This window comes from Haemaphysalis longicornis, unplaced genomic scaffold (genome assembly GCF_048455015.1).
Source record: "Haemaphysalis longicornis isolate Haplotype H1 unplaced genomic scaffold, Haemaphysalis longicornis Haplotype H1 scaffold_7, whole genome shotgun sequence".
Taxonomy (NCBI): Eukaryota; Metazoa; Arthropoda; class Arachnida; order Ixodida; family Ixodidae; genus Haemaphysalis; species Haemaphysalis longicornis.
The window spans coordinates 73,559,494-73,577,909 of NW_027526422.1; the positions used below are offsets into that span (position 1 = coordinate 73,559,494).

At 46.3% G+C, this 18,416-nt stretch overlaps 1 protein-coding gene across 2 annotated transcripts in view; it reads right to left on the reverse strand.

Annotated features, from left to right (window-relative positions):
* Positions 1-18,416, reverse strand: part of LOC144145946 (gastric triacylglycerol lipase-like) — a 44,112-nt gene that overhangs the window by 20,735 nt on the left and 4,961 nt on the right. The window contains exons 1-5 of one of the 2 annotated variants that reach the window (XM_077677816.1): positions 16,376-16,520; positions 16,153-16,281; positions 9,998-10,217; positions 8,299-8,410; positions 4,103-4,253 (exon numbers count right to left, since the gene is read on the reverse strand). In XM_077677816.1, the coding sequence (XP_077533942.1) occupies positions 4,103-4,253; positions 8,299-8,410; positions 9,998-10,217; positions 16,153-16,278 (609 nt within the window). In that variant the 5' untranslated portion in view covers positions 16,279-16,281; positions 16,376-16,520. Of the gene's footprint in view, positions 1-4,102; positions 4,254-8,298; positions 8,411-9,997; positions 10,218-16,152; positions 16,282-16,375; positions 16,521-18,416 lie in introns of those variants that run through there. The other variant, XM_077677815.1, reaches the window with a different exon arrangement.

Below are 18,416 nucleotides of genomic sequence, written 5' to 3' on the forward strand. Positions count from 1 at the left end.
TCCGAGGGAAACGATGGTTGCGAGAAAAAGGAATGTCTATTCGTTGGTCCGCCAATTGCCACTTATGTAACTTGAAACAATTCATCATTGCTTCGTTTTGCGCCGGAATGCACTGTTTTTCTCGGATGTTTTGCAACGAACTGTAAAAAAAGACGTGGACATTACCCCTTATACAATTCGGTTCTTGCTTTTTCGAGATTTTACTTTAGTGCCCCATGATATATTTGTTGTGATGGGATTGTATAGCTTGTGGAAGTGCCGCATGACTCACCGGCATGCAAAGCCCCCTCTCCCAACGAAGTCCATTTTTGGGGAGCAGGCTTCGTTGGTGCGGAGCATTTATGCGGCACTAAGTAGTGACCTACCAGAAAGTGGCTGCATCTGTACGACGTGTGTGTCTGCTTGCCGGAGGTTTGACGGACGCCTTATTTCTGCTGCAGTGATGTGTATCTTCTCGGACGACTGATAACTTTTGAATTGCATAATAATTGAAAGTTTTCCATGCAGTAAAGGAAAAAAGATGGTGCTGTCGGATAGATGTCCGATTCATAACGTGAGGGACCGTGGTTCGATTCCGACCACAGGAAACGTCTTTTTTTTCTTGAGGCACTTGATGTGCCTTCGCTTATTATCAATATCGTTTTGGGAAACCAAGTGTATAGGGAGGCTTTCCTGCAGTGAGTTTGGTGATGAGGCGGTCGCCAGCAGTGAGGTATAGAAAGCTTCTTTTTAAAAAGATGAAGAAAAACAGAGGCTGCGTCGGCATTCGGACACTGCCGCAAGAACTTATAGCAAATACTGAAATCGCCCAGTAGCTTTTTAATGCATTCGCTTCTTGCGGATTCCTTCTGCTGAACAGGTGACACTTTTAAATCGTATGACTGAGACGACCCAGAAAATCAGTCACCTAGCATAAAAACAAATTTAAGCGAAGAACACACGCTGACAGGCATAAGCCCACAGCTTCTTTCTTTAGTTCTATTGCTTGATGGGAACACTTTTAAATACATCTTTCAATGTCGTTTAAGTGCCAATAGATAAAGGAAGCGTAGTCTAACCATCAATAGATTCCATTGCGAAAAGCCAGGCACAATACTGGAAGAATATTACAAGTGCGACACCGATGCTGCATTTTTTAATGTAGAAAAGATGAGGCTGGTTTTAATGACGACTTATTGAAGATAGTTTGACCTTCGGAAGCTTGGTGTATGCTGAAGCTTGTTGTTGAAATAGCGTAAATAATATAGGTTTTTAGTGACCGCATAGTTCCCCTCGCTTCGCTGTTACCGGTATTACTGGTTTTACTAGGGTGTAATTAGCGGTTGTCAATATAAATGTGACAGCCTCTCGTGCACGATTTTGAGTTTGAGCGTGACCAAATAACTTCCCGGCTCCAGTCAACTGTTCCACACGAAACGTAACGTTGTTTTCAAACTGCGACTAAAGTCAGTTCTAATGCAGTGAGCCTAATAAAGATTTTAACGCGCACGGATGAGTGTAGCGGCAAGCCGCAATGAATGCTTGAAGTAGGTGCAGGGGAACCATCATTGCGGCCATTATCTTCGGCCATGCGAACCGCTATTTTTTATTTCGATGAGGGTCCCCGTTCCACGGTTCAAGCACGACTACCCCATACTGACAACTGCCTGACGCCGAAGCCTCCTCATACATCTGTGCACTCAAGACGCGTTAACTGCGATGAGATGAGCCTAATTTATTAGAGCGAAAGCTCTACTAGTTCATGTCTCGCAAGGTCATTCATCGCGTCACAATGACCTTGAGCCGCCGGCGCACACCTGTGGCAGGTCTTGCTTCACAACTGACCTCACTCGAAGCCCAACTAGAGGACGGTCTAACGGCTGTTTCGCCAGCGCTTGGTTGCTCAGTCTCGCCATGGATGACCATTCGGCGGGGTCGTGTGTGCGTGCGCTTCAGCTTTCTCTCGTAATAACTAGGTTTACAAGTAGTACACCAGGCCATTTCTTTTTCTTCACATTGAAGAAGTAATGCAACGTCTACAAGTAAAGGCATCATCTGTTTAAAACATAAATTAAAGACGTTGAAGTTGCAATATCGTGACACGTATTCATAAGTACTGGCGCAATTGAACGGCACTAACTAACTGTTGGCCAGAAAGACGTTTGAATATCAGTTTGCTTTGGTATAAACGCAACACAAGACGCAAACGTCTCATGTCTGACGTCAAAATAAACCTTTTCTACTACACAAAGATATGCTTCCACTAAAATGCAAACATGCAGGGCATCGATGTCTACTAGCACCGCCGCCTCCAAAGTATGGTGTGATGGAAGAACGGCACAAAATTTGATGGGAAAAATCAGTCCCTGGCTAAGAAAACTACCGTTTTCCGATTTGCAGGGTTCAGACGCTGATATACGCATCGAGTGCTCTGACCTCGAGGGAACAAAACGTTATAATTGCAAATTTTGTCGCCAACTGTAAAATATCTGTTACTTAAAAGTGACTCGAACGTGAAAACGATCGCCCCAAGCCTTAGCCCGTTTCCAAACCTCCCCGTTGCAGAAAGGAAGTCTAGCTGCTTGTTGAAGCTCAAACAGAAGGGAACACGCTTCGCTTTGATGGCGAAAAAACGGTGGTATGTATTTTATACTTTGAAAATGCATTGAGCTGGCCTCAAGCCTAATAAAAATACGACTTTGATAATGTAGCAGCAAACAGCAAAAGAAACTTGAAATGAGATTGACTTGTTTTTATAGGTACGTTAAGCTGTTACCACTGCACTTGTTTTTTAACAATAGGTACGTTAAGCTGTTACCACTGCACTTGTTTTTTAACAATAGTCTTTGTTGGGCTAAGTAAACCTGAAAATTTTGGCAGGACTGTCGGTCTGGATGACTGCATCTATGTATGTTTGTAGATCTCTGTCTGTCTGTCTGTCTGTCTGTCTGTCTGTCTGTCTGTCTGTCTGTCTGTCTGTCTGTCTGTCTGTCTGTCTGTCTGTCTGTCTGTCTGTCTGTCTGTCTGTCTGTCTGTCGACTCAGCCATCCGCGCCAAAAGTAGGAGAATGCTTGAACGAGTTTATATACCCAAAACCTTTCCCATCCACTAAACTTAAACATACTTGTCAACATTGTTGAGCAAAAGAAAAACATTCAGCAAATTTCAGGCAAACCATCAATGTACATCTAGTAACCGCAGTGTAATTTTGATTTTTCAAAATGTGTACTTGATATTTGCGACAGCAAATAAAAAATACCCGCTGGAAACAATATTCTGACCCCAAATACAAAACAAGCTCACACGAGCCTTGATCGCGTGGCAGTGTTCCAAATTTGACGTTAACAGAAGGTTCCAATAGATGGCGCGATCACTGAAAAGCGGGAAAATTGAATTGGCTTGAGCAAACTTTCAGTGTGTTTTTCCTGGCAGAAGGGAGGAAGGACTGTGTGAGGGGAGAGCGTAAGAGGTGGGCGTGAGAGAGAAAGAGGCATTTACGTGACAAAGCTGGCGGAAGACTACACGGTCTTCCGACGACATTCGCAGGAAAGTGAGCAGATACGCGACCAATTCTTTAGTGAGATTTTATTTTACGGGCAAGAGTGGTCAAGTTTTGTTGACCTTGGTCTTTCAAGTGTCCAATTTAACTCCCTTAAACAGAAAAGAGAGTGTGCACAGCAACACGTACGGCGCTCCATGAATTTGCTTGCTTATCATCAACTAGGATAGATATTTTTAAATAGCTATGTGGTAACACCTGTTTATAATCTTGGTTGGACCAGCAGAAACAAAAAAAAGACGATTGCGTTGAAGCCCTTTTCTGCTAGTGTGAAGTTTTTATCCTATACTTCTTGATTTCTTTCAAGTCGAGCGCCTTTTTACTAATAAAACTTGAGGCAGAGTACAGGACTCTGCTAGCGCCTTCGCAGGGTGTTAGTTACTGTCGGTTTGGATACTTGCCGGAGTTGTAGTGCATTTTTTGACGATTTATCTAAACGTTTCATCCTAAAGACTTCCTGATTAACCTTTCCCATAACGAAATAAACCAGGTAGACATATTTGATGAATGGGGAAAAATGTTCGTTAGCTGGTTCGGAACTTCCAGGTTTTGCGCTGGACGTACCTTTTCATTGTAGTGTGGCTTTTCGGAGAGGAGTCCAAAAAGCGCTCCTGCTCCAATGGAGTGACCCACGTAGAAGAGTTTGCTTTGGCCGGTTTTGTTCAGCACGAAGTCAATTGTATCCGGAAGATCGTACTCTGTTATCTCCTGGAAACTAGAAACAAAGAGGTGCGAAAAAAGGTTCTTTTTCTGTGAAGTAATACTTGATGAAAAATATTTATCAAGTTCGACAAGCGCATAGCAAAGTGATATAAAATGTACAACAGCCCGGTATTCCAACCGTATCGCGCGACAGTCACCCGGCGGATACGTCAGCCCCGATCAAGGCTTGAAGAGGCGAAATCAGCGATAGTAAGCAAGTGCGGAGATATTTGGCGGCCGTACGGCCACTGTCTGGCTGTACGCTTTCTGTATGGTAGATAATGACCACGATTTATCCGTTTCACACCTCGATAAGAAGCTGACGGGCCGATCGGCGGACGCTCGCGCGATAGTGCTAGCTGCACAAAGTAGTACAGGGAATCTCGTTAATTCGGAACTCCAGGGTGTAAAAAAATGTACGAATTATTTTAACATCGAATTATGCAATAAACGCCAAAAACAGCACATTTAGATTCGTTTATGCATACATTTACTTTGCTAAGAAGACAGTGATGCTTGTTTGCCTTTTGGCAGATAGCTGGGTGGAAAGTACAAGCTTTTTTACGTGTGAAAATTCGTGCAGCGCGAGAGTATTGGATGGAGAAGCGTAGCAGATTTCTTCCAGAGCAGCGAGAGTGTATCCGCAGCTTTTATTGAGTAAACAGCGAGCATCACCGGCTATTTACCGTCCGCGATGTACGCAGGGGGAAAGTGCGGGTAGGTGGAGGACGGCGAGTTGCGGCTAGCGTATCGGGAAGGCGATGGTCCGACTTAAGCGGTGCCCGGTTTGGTTTGCAAAGAAATAACGAAGGTACGCGGTCCTAGGGTTCATTTCAGAAGGGAAGAAGTAGGAGTGCCGGATTATCCGAATTTCTGAATTAATGGGGTTCGAATTAACGAGCTTTTACTGTACTATAAGCGGTCAGTGGTTAACTTGGCATACTTAGCGTAATCCTAATATTCGAAATAATAAGCACTAAATATGCACGAAAGCTCTCCTAGCCAGGCTTCGTGGTATCCTGAAAACATTTCGTTATTCTTGCATGCCCAAAATATAGGCGCTCTGGATGCTTGTCATCGGCTGCACCGTGTAAGTCATAAAAAATGAAGCAAGCTCACACTAAGGCGTCAGACTTGAAGGTAGTGAAGCTGTATGCAACTTTCACGACCATCACGAAGGTTTACGTCCACAATAGCAGCCGATTTTCCTTCTCTTCACTGCAGCAACGACCTTTACTCCATCATTGTTGCTATAAGTGTAACCTTATTTAATTTTTTGGGAGTGATAATCATTGGGCTTCAAATTGGAGGGGTGTACGTATGATTTCTCTTTCTTGTTCGGAGCAAGTGTTGCGACGATTACGGCGAAAGCAGGAGGTGTTTTTCGGCCAGTCTTAGCCAATCTCTCGAAGTTGGAATGTGTCTCCGGTCACGAAAAATTACTATTTGCTGAACGGCTTGGATGTTAATATAGGCACCGTGCGCCAGACAGGCCACTGTGCGCGCAGCCCCTTTCCTAATAAAATTGCCTGTAGCGCACGCTAGGGCATCTACAAAGGAGTGGTGGTTTCTCGGCTTGTTATCACCCACTGCCTGCAGGGTGCCGTGCCTATGGTATTCGGGGCTGACACTGAGACGAGGCGTCAAGAAAGAAAGCCGTGATGAATGCAGCGATTCCTGGTTGCCTTTTGCATTACCTACAACCTGATTGGTCGGCTACAATATCAGCGACTGACGTCTTGTCACTTGCGCCGCTAGAACTATTCCTTCGTCTTGGCTTTTGGAGGGACATTACCAAGAGCCTTCCCTGTGTGGGAGCCCGTTACTTCACCCGTGATTATCATGGATGCTGGTATCTCAGACAGGGCGGCGACGCTCGTGTAAATTGAATGTTACGAACAGAGGTAGTTGTGAGCATGGCAAATATCGCAAAATAAATGATGCCCTTAACCACCATGAAATGAGAAATGGCGCTAGTGTTTGGGCAGCAAGCATGCAAGCATCAGCGCGATGTGCTTAAAATTAGAGTTGAACACTGCTTTCTTGACTCTCTGAAGAATTGGCTTCCACTAAAGAAGGAATTCTTCAACATTTAGCGATAAATGCGAGAAGCATTGAAGCATTTTAGTATTTGGAACTTCGGAACACTGAAAAGGGCACAATTTTGAAAATTTTCAACGGCCAGTACAGCTGGCAAAAGACGAAAATTATGGGGTTTACACACCACAGCTACACCTGCGCTGTAACGCGAGCTGTATTGAAGCGTTCCGCATTTATTTCTTGGCCACCTGGGGATTTTTCACGTGCGCTGAAATCTCGACACACGGTCGCTTTCGCTTTCTGGCTCCATCTGAAAAGCATCCACCGCGGCCGGGATCAAACTCCCGCCCTTGGGCTCAACGCCTCAGCCACCGATGGTGTGTACAGGTAGGAAAACCGGGCTGGTGCATTGCCGCGGTGAAACGGCGAACGCGCTGACAACGTGTAGCAAATTAAGGTCGCTCCTAACATCGTTTTCTCAGCCACGTTACATTTAGATGAACTTGCCTTAGTGTGCAATTTGGTGGCAGCATGGCATGTTCAGAAAAAAAATGGCGCAGCTTGTGTTGCAAGGCTGGAGAAGCAGCAGAGCTAGCGGCTCCTCTCCCTTCGTCAGACACCGGGCAGTTGCAACTCACATTTATTTTCGAACATGCCGCTGAAAGTTCTTCACGACTCTCAGGCCCGGATCGCTTCGTCTGCAGGTTTTCACATCTCTCCCAAAGTGTACCGCGTTAGCACGCGCTAGAACCCGCGGCGAAGTCCAAAGACAGCGTCCGCGCCACGAAGCCAAACAACATACTGTGCGCCTGGAATGCGATGGCAGCTAAATTGGGTACACGCCTGTTTCTTAAAGCGAGGGACCAGGTTTGATTGGGACCGCGGGAAGCGGTTTTCTTTTCTTTCCAATTGGCTGCACATCTTATTGTTCCTCGCCGCCGCTAACCGTCCATGGGCCTTTGGAGTGGCCTAGTGGTTAGGTAGCCGGTTTCACGTCGTGACGGTTCCGGGTTCGATTCCCGGGGCCTCCCTGAACTCACTTTCTTATTGGAGGCTTCGAGGTTTTTTGGTGCGGTGGATGGACGAAGCTCGGGCTAAAAAGCTCTGGTGTTAAAATTTTTCGGAGTATCACGGGCTTGGGATGCTTACTGAAGACTTGTTCTCTGCTACATTGCGAAGATTTACTTTAGCGATTAGTTCATCGCAGTAACCGAGTGAGAAGGCGTGATTTTGTCCCCGTCTTGAACGCGATGAACAGAACAGGTTGCGTGCCCATGTCAGTCTCGACGCTTGTAACGTGCAGACAGTTTGGTCGCACTCTGTAAACGTGTGATCGAGTAGCCATTTTTATCGCAAAACGCTACGAATGCCTAGCTCCAGCGAACAATTTGTTCTACTATGTAGGTCACCAAATCCTGCTCCTCATGAGCGAAGAATATGTCCAATATGTAAGTAGGTATGTAGGGTCCATATTCTGCTCCGCAATTTTCCTCCGCTACAATTGACCTCTTCATGGCTGCGCAGTGGTTAACGCCAAAACCAAAGCAAACGGTTGACATGTTATTCTGGTGAACAAGTTTCTAATAGATCAAGCTTAGGCACCTTGGGTGCACGGGAAGGGCTTCGCTCGTATTAACCTGTTTAGGAAAAGCATACAACTTCCAGAAAAGAAGAATTTTATCATTGCCTAAGCATTATGTATAATGACGATGTTTTTATTAAAGGCTAATCAGCGTTTAATTGTTAAATGTGTATGTCTCTCTATTGCTGTTAATAAGAGATAGAAACACATCCACAATTTCGCAAGCTTGAAGAATTCGACACTGTTTTTGAACTAGCAATTACTCATATTTGTGCAACGGTAGGAGGCAGGAGTGCCCACTTTGAAGAGAGGCGTGACCACCCTCTGTTTGATACTGAATCCGGGCTGAAATGATACATTCTGGGCACACCGTTTACAGGCACAGGATGCAGAGTCACTGCGCGGCCTGATGATGAGATGGGCTTTGCCGTCTTACCTATAATCCCAGAACTCTTTGTCTGCACGCGTGTAGCGCAGATGCCTGGACAGGGTATTTCCTCTCACGTTTCCAAGCCACACATCGAACCCGGCGTCGGCCAGAATGTAGGCTGAAATTTAGAGAGCAAGAAAGTAAAAGATCCCTGAGGTATTACTTATTGCACAAAGAAGGGCCACCGACATACTGTGAGCAGCACACAAACCACGCTTAAATTCCAGTGACGACATTCATGTTCCGCGGGAAGGCTTCAAATGTTCCCGCCTCTTCAAGAAATAATATTTTGAAATCTGAAATAATTTATCAGTTATGCCAATGTTAATGTCCTCAGATGAATGGGCCTATCCTGGCCACTCGGCGGTATGTCCTTGTCGCTCTTCTCACGACGAGCCATGGGCGTGAAGCCTCTATGAGAGTGCGCAGGATGACAGAGGGGAGGAGTACTAGGAGAGAGAGGGCAGGAAAGGAAACGAGAGTTGCAAGGGGGCGGAGGGGCCGTGGTGTGGGAGGTGGAAGGGTGGGTGAAAGGAATTCAGTTCAACAGAAATCTTAAGCACACCCGGAAGCGCGCGGCGACCGCGTGTGTCGCCACATCAGTAGGAAGGATGGTCTCAAAATCGCCACGCATCAAGAAGCCAGCACATGCTATGTGCGCATGCGCAATAGCTCCGATGTAGTAAAAGCTCTGTGTTACCGCTACTTGTTCGCAGGATGTAGAGAGGTGGCTACCTTCAGTTGTTAAGAAGGCGCAAGGTCACCATTATATCCCTGCCATTACACGTACAATGCTAATTGTATTGAGATGGATACCGCAAAGGAGGTAGGCTGCATGGGTTTTTTATTTGTTTTTTTTTTTGTACCAACTCTTCTATCTGTACATCCCCTCTGTGCCTCTTCACCTTTCATCGCAACAGGCGACCACAGTTTATTGGCGCACGCAGCACGAGGTGCCATAATTTATTCCTAAACTCTTTTTTTTTTACTTATACCTGATACTCTCATGGTCAGAAAATAGGCAACTTAATAAAGTGTATATCTCCACATAGCTAAGCATGTCATAACAGTTGTATTCAAGCCGTTTTTGAAGTTATCCGGGCAGGGTAATTTCGCGGTCGTAACCGCCCATGCTGCACGGGCGGGTACGAGAGCAGCGAACACATAGAAGACATTGCAGGCTCCTTAATAGACAGGCAACACTAACTGTGACCGAAGCTTGCGTTGTGATAAACTTGAGGAATGGATGACTTCATTACTATGGACGTAATAATCTGGCATGGAGAAGTGATATATGTTCTCGACACCGTAATTGTTATTATTGCTGCCGATTATTACGTTTCAGGCAGCGAATTATGGCCAAAAAATCAGAACACAATACACAGAAACACCTTACCAATGTCAAGTTTCGAGCAAAAGGGCCGGACCCTTCCCCTTAATGTTAACTGTATCATTCCTTCTCAAGGTTTATCATGTTATTCATGAGGGAGTGTGGGATGGGGATGCAGCGTGGTAGGGTGGACATCCGACCGCCTGGTCCTATGGGCTGCATGCCACTCAGAGTAGACTTGGTGGCGCTATTATCTGCGACGCTTTAGGAAAGTGCTGAGGTCACTACCCCTTACCTACACCATAATGCCACTCCCCTCTAGTCATCGCCGCATGCAGGGCAATCTCTGCCCCTCCCCGTGCATCCGCCACTCACGCAGACTCTGGTCGGGCCTGTTGAGCACCCAGTCAAAGGACGAGAAGAAGAGTGCGTGTTCGATGAGGACGGGCGTCCGCCGAGGACTAGCGCGCTGCACATGCGCAGTGGCATTCTCTTCCCTGCCGCGGGGAATCCGCTGCAGGGAGAGGACGTAGCCGTCGCGGGTGGTCACCTCGTGCTCTTCCACCGGGTAGCCTTTGTCGGCAATGACCTCCGACTGCGTGGAGACAGTGCTCATGTGATGAAGACAAATGGAGAATATATTCCCACATGTCAATCCGGTACACGCGAAGGTTGTTTTAAAGTAGAATCTGACGTGTAGACTATGCTGGGCTGCAACCAAAAAATAAAGTTCGAGGACACCTAAGCGCTTAGTAGTTGTGAATGTGAAACCATTAAAGTCCAACCCGCGCACTTTTCACAACACCATGCACATTCTGCGCAGAACCTGCCACATTGGTTTGCGTCATCTGCACCGGCACCCAAACACGGCCCTCCCGATTCTCACTGACGCATTCGTCCCCTCATCTTGAAATCAGCAACCATAAACAATCTACTCTGTAGTTCTTTTCATAAGCTGCGGGCAAATAGCACAATGCTACGTTGTTCTCAAAATCCGCTCACTGAGCACGTCTACCTCACCGTGAACAAAGGAGAGTAGGCGCTGTGGCCTTGGAAGTATAGCTTCATCCCCCGATCGGCAGGTGGAACTGAGAGGAACGCCTACTGTCGCTCTTCTTCACGGCGGTTTAGACATGCTCAGTGGGCGGATTGTTGAGAACAACGTAGCATCCACTGTTCTAGCTGCGCACAGATTGTGAAGTGAATTAGAGTAACAGTGCCGCGTCACCCGCTCTTCAGAAAGGTAAGGAAGATGGACACAGACGCCAGACGCCGCTGGACGCCAGATGTCGGCTTTTTTGCTTATGCCTTAAGCGTTATTGGTCCCGGGCAGTTGACCCGGCGCGTAGTGCAGTCTCGTTAATTTGCCTTTCGCCATTTCTATTTTACCACTTAAATCAACCAAGTTAAGACGGCCCGCTAAGGTATAATGCTACAAACTTTGACTTCATTACCTGAGTTGTAAACATAACTCGGCTAGATTTTAGCAAGGTACAAGTAGCGAGAGTCCACGGTGGTCGTTGAGTTAACCAGAACTCCTCTTTTGACAATTCTGATTTGTCCAACATGCGTTCGCATGCGTGTCTACAGCAGCAACAGCACAAGATTTGGCTGTCGGTGTTTTTTGTTTGCAGTTGTGGCGAAATGTACGCACCATTATGATCCTTATCTCCGCTTAACTTGCCCTAGAAGAGGCATCGAAACATAATAGAAACCTCAGAGTTATAGCTTATCGGCGAGCAGCCTTGCCGAGTGTTTATGATGATACCCTATGCGGGAGCCAGGCCGGCCTGGATTCGATCTTTAGAACTTTTGGACTAACAAGACTATTTTGTTTTTCAAATGCGTGCTGGGCTGCGCATCCGCATTGATACCGTCTGACGATGGTCGCAATGTGACAGACGCGAGTAGAGAAACGGCGCTTCCCCCCCCCCTTGCCCCTTTCCCTGCACCTACCCACTAGGAACATGCCCTGCGGAGCTCGACTTTAGAGACCTAGACCACCCTCGTCTCCACCGCCCACAAGGTCGTCTCCCGCCACCCCTGACCCCTGAATAAGGTGGTTCAATCTCTCTCTCTCTCTCTCTCTCTCTCTCTCTCTCTCTCTCTCTCTCTCTCTCTCTCTCTCTCTCTCTCTCTCTCTCTCTCTCTCTCTCTCTCTCTCTCTCTCTCTCTCTCTCTCCATATATATATATATATATATATATATATATTTATATATATATATATATATATATATTAGAAACGATTCACAGATGTCACCATACCATAATAAAGAAGCAATGTAAGTAAAAAATCTGCAGACGATTGCGGCAAATAGTCGCAACATCAGCTCGCTCGAGTACACTTATTCTCTCAAGCATCACGACTTCCCGCCTGAAATTTTCCGTAAGCGTGCGAAATTCAATTCACCTCCCCTTCCAAATTTCTTGGGTTGCTGTTAGAGAGAGCAAACGCCTGCAGTAGTAAACCGTGGAGTATTCGGAACCCGATTTATGCCCGGCAGCTGTGCAGAAAAGGAGACTGGAGCAAATAAATGATCGCACACCGCAACGGCTCTATTTACCTGTAACGAGCACCACTAACGATGCCTCATGCCATGCGTGAAATGCGATTGCGGCAATATGGCCGGCAATATCGCAAGCAACTCCTGGTTGATTGTTATTGAAAATTTTCCTCTTCTTCTGTCAGCTTGCTTAATTTCCCGTCGGTAATCTTCAGACCGGCCAGGTGCGGGTTGTCAAGGGCTCTAACCAAAGTACATGTCCCAAGGACGTTACGGTGCCTCGGCAGTCGAAACTCTTGGCGTGCTTTCTAATACAGGGTAACGCGTACTTTGTTTTGTGATTCGTGGACGCATTTCATTGCATCTTTTCCTCATGGCTGCTTCGGGGTGCGTTCAGTGTAGATGTAGGCCTGAATACGTGCGCGGGATATGCGTGTCGTGACACTTGGTGCGCCTATATGAATAAACCACGCACTCTTGGCCTGTACTCTTTCAAAACGGCGACAGAAGAAGGCAAAGTAGTAATCATACTTAATAAAGCTCACGAATAAATCCTTACTAAATACATAAAGGGTACCCTTTATGTATTTAGTAAGGATTTATTTTGGGGCATGATAGTTGGGACACGTGTCCCAACTATCATGCCCCAAAATTAAAAAAAAAGTAATGGCGTTACTCAAAAAAAACTAGTGTATAATGTTTCCAGTGCAGTGGAGAAGCGGACAGTAGTTTTCTCGTTAAGGACATTTACTTAATTAATTGTATTTAATTACCTAAGTCAAGAAGTACTTTCCTACTCATTAAACTCTCAATGAGGCACTTGTAGGTACACAAGAGGGGCATCTAACTGCGGTAATTTCAGCGACGAACTAATTGGGGAGTCATTTATTCTGACTGATAAAGAAAACCCGCGAAATATAAAAAATGCCACGTGACGGCGCTTTTACGCGCATCGTAAAGCATTGCCATCAAGAAGGCTGCCTTGAGTTAGCTGCATAAAATAAACAAAAGAAAGAAAGCAGAAATCGCTACCGACTTTGTGCCTTATCTGCCGCACGCGCCCCGCAAAACTTGCTGTTACTGCTGCTTCCATGCATGCCATTATCAAGGTGATGCGCTGTCTCTGCGGGCGGGTGACAAGCGAAGCAGTTGCTTTCGGTCAACTTATTTTGGGGCGCTGCGTTACGATTCGCACGGGAGCGCCGTCGCGTGGTATTTTTCATATTTCGCTGGTTTTATTTATCAGTAAGAATAAATGTGTACGCAATTAGTTCGCTGCTGAAAATACCACAGTTAGATACCTCTCGTGGCAAAAAAATTACGGTCCGCTTCTCCACAGTACTGAAAAGATTATCCACTAGATTTGCTTCGAGTAATCCATTGCTATTCTTTTAAATCTAGGTGCATGATAGCTGGGACACCCTGTATATCTAGTAAACAAGGCTCATCACCCGACCTCACGGTCTTCTTCTTGACATCGTTGCGGGGCAACAGTCATCACCTGTCCTCTGCCATCAGTGTTATCCCACGGCCCTTTCTTTGAATTCATCGGTATTGATAATTGGTTTCGACTAGTTGGGTCTCTCTCTTTTTTTTTCCTTAAAAAGAGAAGCCTTTCAAAGGTGACGACACCAACTACGTCAACGCCCATGTGCGCCCGTGAAAGACCAGCTGAATAGATGGAGCATTTCGGAACTTGCCACACTCTATGCGAATAGTAGCCGGTGGTGCTTTACGGAACTTGTAGCGATATGGCCTTTCAGAAGCACCTGAAAGGAAATGTGCAGGGTATCCCAGTGTAATTCAGCCATAGGGGGGACGGTAATCGGAAGATTTGAGTAAAATATGAGTAAATTTGAGATTTGAGCCCAGCTCGAGCGACGACGGCGGGCAGGGCGGACGCTGCTCCGCCCTGATGCGGGCGGAGCAGCGTCAACAACATTGGACGGCGCCCAGCTTCACTCGTCCTCCTTTTAATGCGTCGCATTATTTGCCGAGTGCCTCCACAGCCAGGACCATGTAACGTCCTGCATTTCCACAAAAATGCAGATATCGCGGAAGTTCCCCCTTTAATCGTTATAATAGCGTAAATAAGATAATTGGTCGAAAGAAATTTCGAAAAACTAAATAAAAGTAACAATGTAAAATAATTACGAAAAATGGCGAACTGTTTAAAGCCCTGCATTTCCACAATAATTCAGATTTCGCGAAATTTCCAAATGTAATCGTTATAATAGCGTAAATGGAGATAATTGGTCGGAAAATATTTAGAAAAACGAAAATATTAGCTGGAAAAAACTCACACTCAAGACAAGCAGAATAAGAATGCTACGTATTAGTAAATAATTCTATTTATTTTCTGCAAACATTTTCACGGAGTCGAAGGGGACTGCATTTTTAAAGACGGTAGTCTCTCTTGGGCTACTTAAACGCAGAAATTTGGTCTGTCTGTCTGTCTATCTCTCTGTCTGTCTGTCTGTGACTCGATTCAGTCACCCGGCCAAAGTGAAACAGAAGCGGCGCAATAGTCTTATATACCCACAGCCAAATCTGAAGGTCCGGGTCCGGTGTCAATGTTTCTACTTGTCAACACTATCGAACAAGAACAAGGCATTACGCAAATATAATGTGTAAAATCAATACATAAGTGATGTTTGCAGTGTTACTTTATTCAAAAATTCATGGGGAACTTGGTTTTTGCGATAGCAAATGAAATGCTACATCAACTGCAGAAAACCGTCGCCTTCTGGTGCCTGCGCTACTAGAGCTTCTGTCGGCATTTAAAAATCAAACGGCAACAGCAATGAAAGGTTTCAATAGATAGGTTCCACGCTCCGCTTGGAAGTTGGCGTGCTCGTGGAGTATAGGCAACGTGGTTCTATAAACGTTGGAGTAGGGCGCCTGGATTCCCGCGCGTCTCCGCAGTACGGCAGCGCTAGCTCGAGGCACCCGACTTGGAGCAGTGGATCGAACGCGGTAAATTTAAATTGACTTGAGCAAACCTCTGGCGTGTATCTTGGGAGCAACGGGACGGAAGAGCAACAGCATGAGCGGTGAGCGGGAAAGAGAAGGGAAGCATTTACTTGGCAGGGGCGCCAGCCGACTATCGTGTTTCGTCGCAATTTGAAACGAGAGGAGCAGATACGCAGCCAGTTTTTTTTTTTCCACATTAGATAGAGCGCTGTGAGCGATTGAAGAGGTAAACTTCCACTCCTCCGAAACATTCGAGGACAGCTTTGGGACAGAATTAACTCGTGGCAACGACGCGCGCTTACAGGATAACTCGGCTTTTTGTCGCATTACTGCGCGGCCCACCGGTGTAGGTACACTGTGCGCTGGGTTTCAAGAAATGTAAAGGGATATTTGCTACAGAAGACGTCCTACACTCCCTACACCCTTCTTCTTTTTGGAGAGGGGACAGCACTTGACATGGGTCGTTTGCTACCGTGCCGGAATGTTGCCATGTAAATTCTCAGAAGCCAAATATTACGCCTCTCCGTAGATGATTCAGTCACGTACCCAACCTGCATAATTGCACAACCGGTCAATTTTCAAATAATGTCGTGGGAAGGTATAGCGGTGGCGGGTCAGCATGATCACAAGGTTTAAAATGTGAAAAGAAAAATGAAAGCGCCGTCGCATAACGACAAAGGTGGTTAGAACGCGAAGCTTGTCAACAATCTTTGTCGTTAGGACTGTCTGGCTCAGCGGCAGGCACATTTTCTGTCGACAAAGGGAACCTTCAGGGTGCCCAAACAACAATTGTAATGGATTGTGTACTGGACGAAAGTGCGCCAAAAACTCAGCGCACAAGATATCTTCAACGTATCGGCCTAATCATACATTTATTTTCGGCGCAAAAAGTTTAAGTCCCTCCCAACACGCAAAAAATGAATCTAGAATTTGGCCACCTCCAAATGAAGTAAACACGGTACACTGCTATTTACACAAGTGGTGGGAGCATGCGTCACACAATGGCACAATACGCGCGCGCATGCAGAAGAGACCGACGCTTTCTACTTACAACATTTCTGCCGGCGTCCGGATCGACGCCGTCCTTGACGGGTAGCCGCACCGAGACTAGTGAGGCCAGCAACACCGCGACAGCGGCGAGCGTGTATTTTCCTCCGGGCACAACGGGGGCCTTCATGATCTGCAAGTGAAGGCCGAGCTACACCGCAACTGCTCGGGGCAAACGAGCGCGATGCAGCGGCAGGATGCGATGGCGAACCGGCGATTCGTCTTACCGGCTGAGCGCGCCTGTTTCGCCTCTGTACAGACGAGAAGTCACGCGAAAAGAGAAAGGACGGCAGTCGCAAGCTGTTGACCCGCCCGGGAGACGATGTGGTTATTTTTCCCCGGTATACCTGTAGCGCCGCATACCCGCGTTCTCAACAGCTGCAGGTGAAAAACTTTTTTCACCCTCTTTTTTTTCTTCTTTAATCGGAGGTAGAGCATGTGGTTGGGCCGGCTACACAACGGTAGGCGTTATCAGACGCAGATATTGACGATGGCCATGGTAGGCGCGGTATGTAACGGCTTCGCATTGACAATAACAGATTGCGATATCCCTTCTTTCTTCACCGAAAATGTTTGGATTTGTACCTTGGCCCTCGATGTCACATTTGTTTCCTATACATTTTTCTGTGTTCGATAAAGATCGTTTCGTGTGGTCAACGACCTTGGCAAGGACACCTTCATTTCATTGCCACGTTCTTGATTTATCTAGTACTGCGAGAGGATAGGTTGACTCTTTGAATTGATAGTCCGGCGTTGGGACCAACAGATGACTCACGACAAAATGGCCAACGGCTTATGAACAACAGAAAGAAAGCAAATGAGTTGAAACAAAACTAGATAAATTTTGGTTTGCGTTGAAACCGAACCTATAGCGTCTGAGACGTGCAAGAAACCCAGCTGCAACGACTGCTTCATGTCCCCAGCTGACTGAAAATGTATCTAGTGAACCCTTTGTGGCCGTGCGACGTGTTTGGAAGACGGGTACTTACGCTTACATGAGTACTTTGAGCATGCTATTTATACTGATTAAAAAGTACCAATTCCGCTCTGTGAACAGGAGTATGACCAGCAAAACTCCGTAGCACACGGCATAGAGCTGACACAAAATTTAGGAGAAAGTTATAAGCAAATTTTAGTTTTTTGGTGCTTTGATGGTGGTTGGACCAAAGGAAAGCAGAGTTGCAGCCGTTTTGTGCTGAACACTCGGGGGACAGCTGGTTTTGCCGCAACGGGCTTTCACCGACGCAGAACAATGATGCTTGGAGCCTATCTCCGTCGTACACTCGTACCACTTCATCATCATCAGCAGCAGCAGCAGCAGCAGCAGCAGCAGCCTATCTACGCCCACTGCAGGGCAAAGGCCTCTCCCATTAATCTCCAATTACCCCGGTCCTGTGCTAACTGCGGCCAATTTATCCCCGCAAATTTCTTGATCTCATCTACCCATCTAACTTTCTGCCGCCCCCTGCAACGCTTGCCTTCTCTAGGGATCCACTGTTACCCTTCACTTCGTGACCACTTCATACCTGTGTTTTAAGTACCACTAATTACAGAAATGTTTTCTCGCCAAGAGTCGGGGCGTGTGCCGCCCTCCGGCTCACGTCCCGAATTCCCTTCGTGAGTACAAACAAAAGTACCGGTGTGTTCTTTTAACTGTGCGGCCACCGTGGAAATGACTAGAGACCGGATTATAGGAAAATGCCCATTTTGTTTCTTGCGCTCCCATCGCCCTACATTTATATATGAGCATGAACTAGAGGCTAAGGAGTTCTTTTATGGTGTTTTTATAGTGCCTATAAATGCCTATTTTGACGTTCGCGCTTTACTTCCAATAAGTGCCTATTCTCCGAATAGGCGTCTATATGAACGCTACATAGCCTCAACTTTCGCTTTCTCGTGCGGTTTGAGATCAGTATTCGTGTTACCGGGCAGCTGGCATTGACTGTCCGGAACTCTATTGGGTTGAACCTTGTCGTCTAGTTCAGCCAACCCCTTGAAAACAACCGGTAGCAGCAGTGAAATGTGACGCTCATTGTTAGTGACAAGAGGCACAATTCTGAATAAAAAAATCTGGAGATTGAAGGATTTTGCTATTGTTTTTACAATTTTCACAGTGATTCTGCGCTGCAAACAGATTTCTCCAAACTTGTGAAGTCGCGTCTTCTTTTAAAGAAGCATCTTCAAATCCAACTCTATTTTCAACACAACCGTTGAGTATCGGACAGATCTTTGTCAGCAGAGCATTTCTATATTGAAAAGTTAACGGCT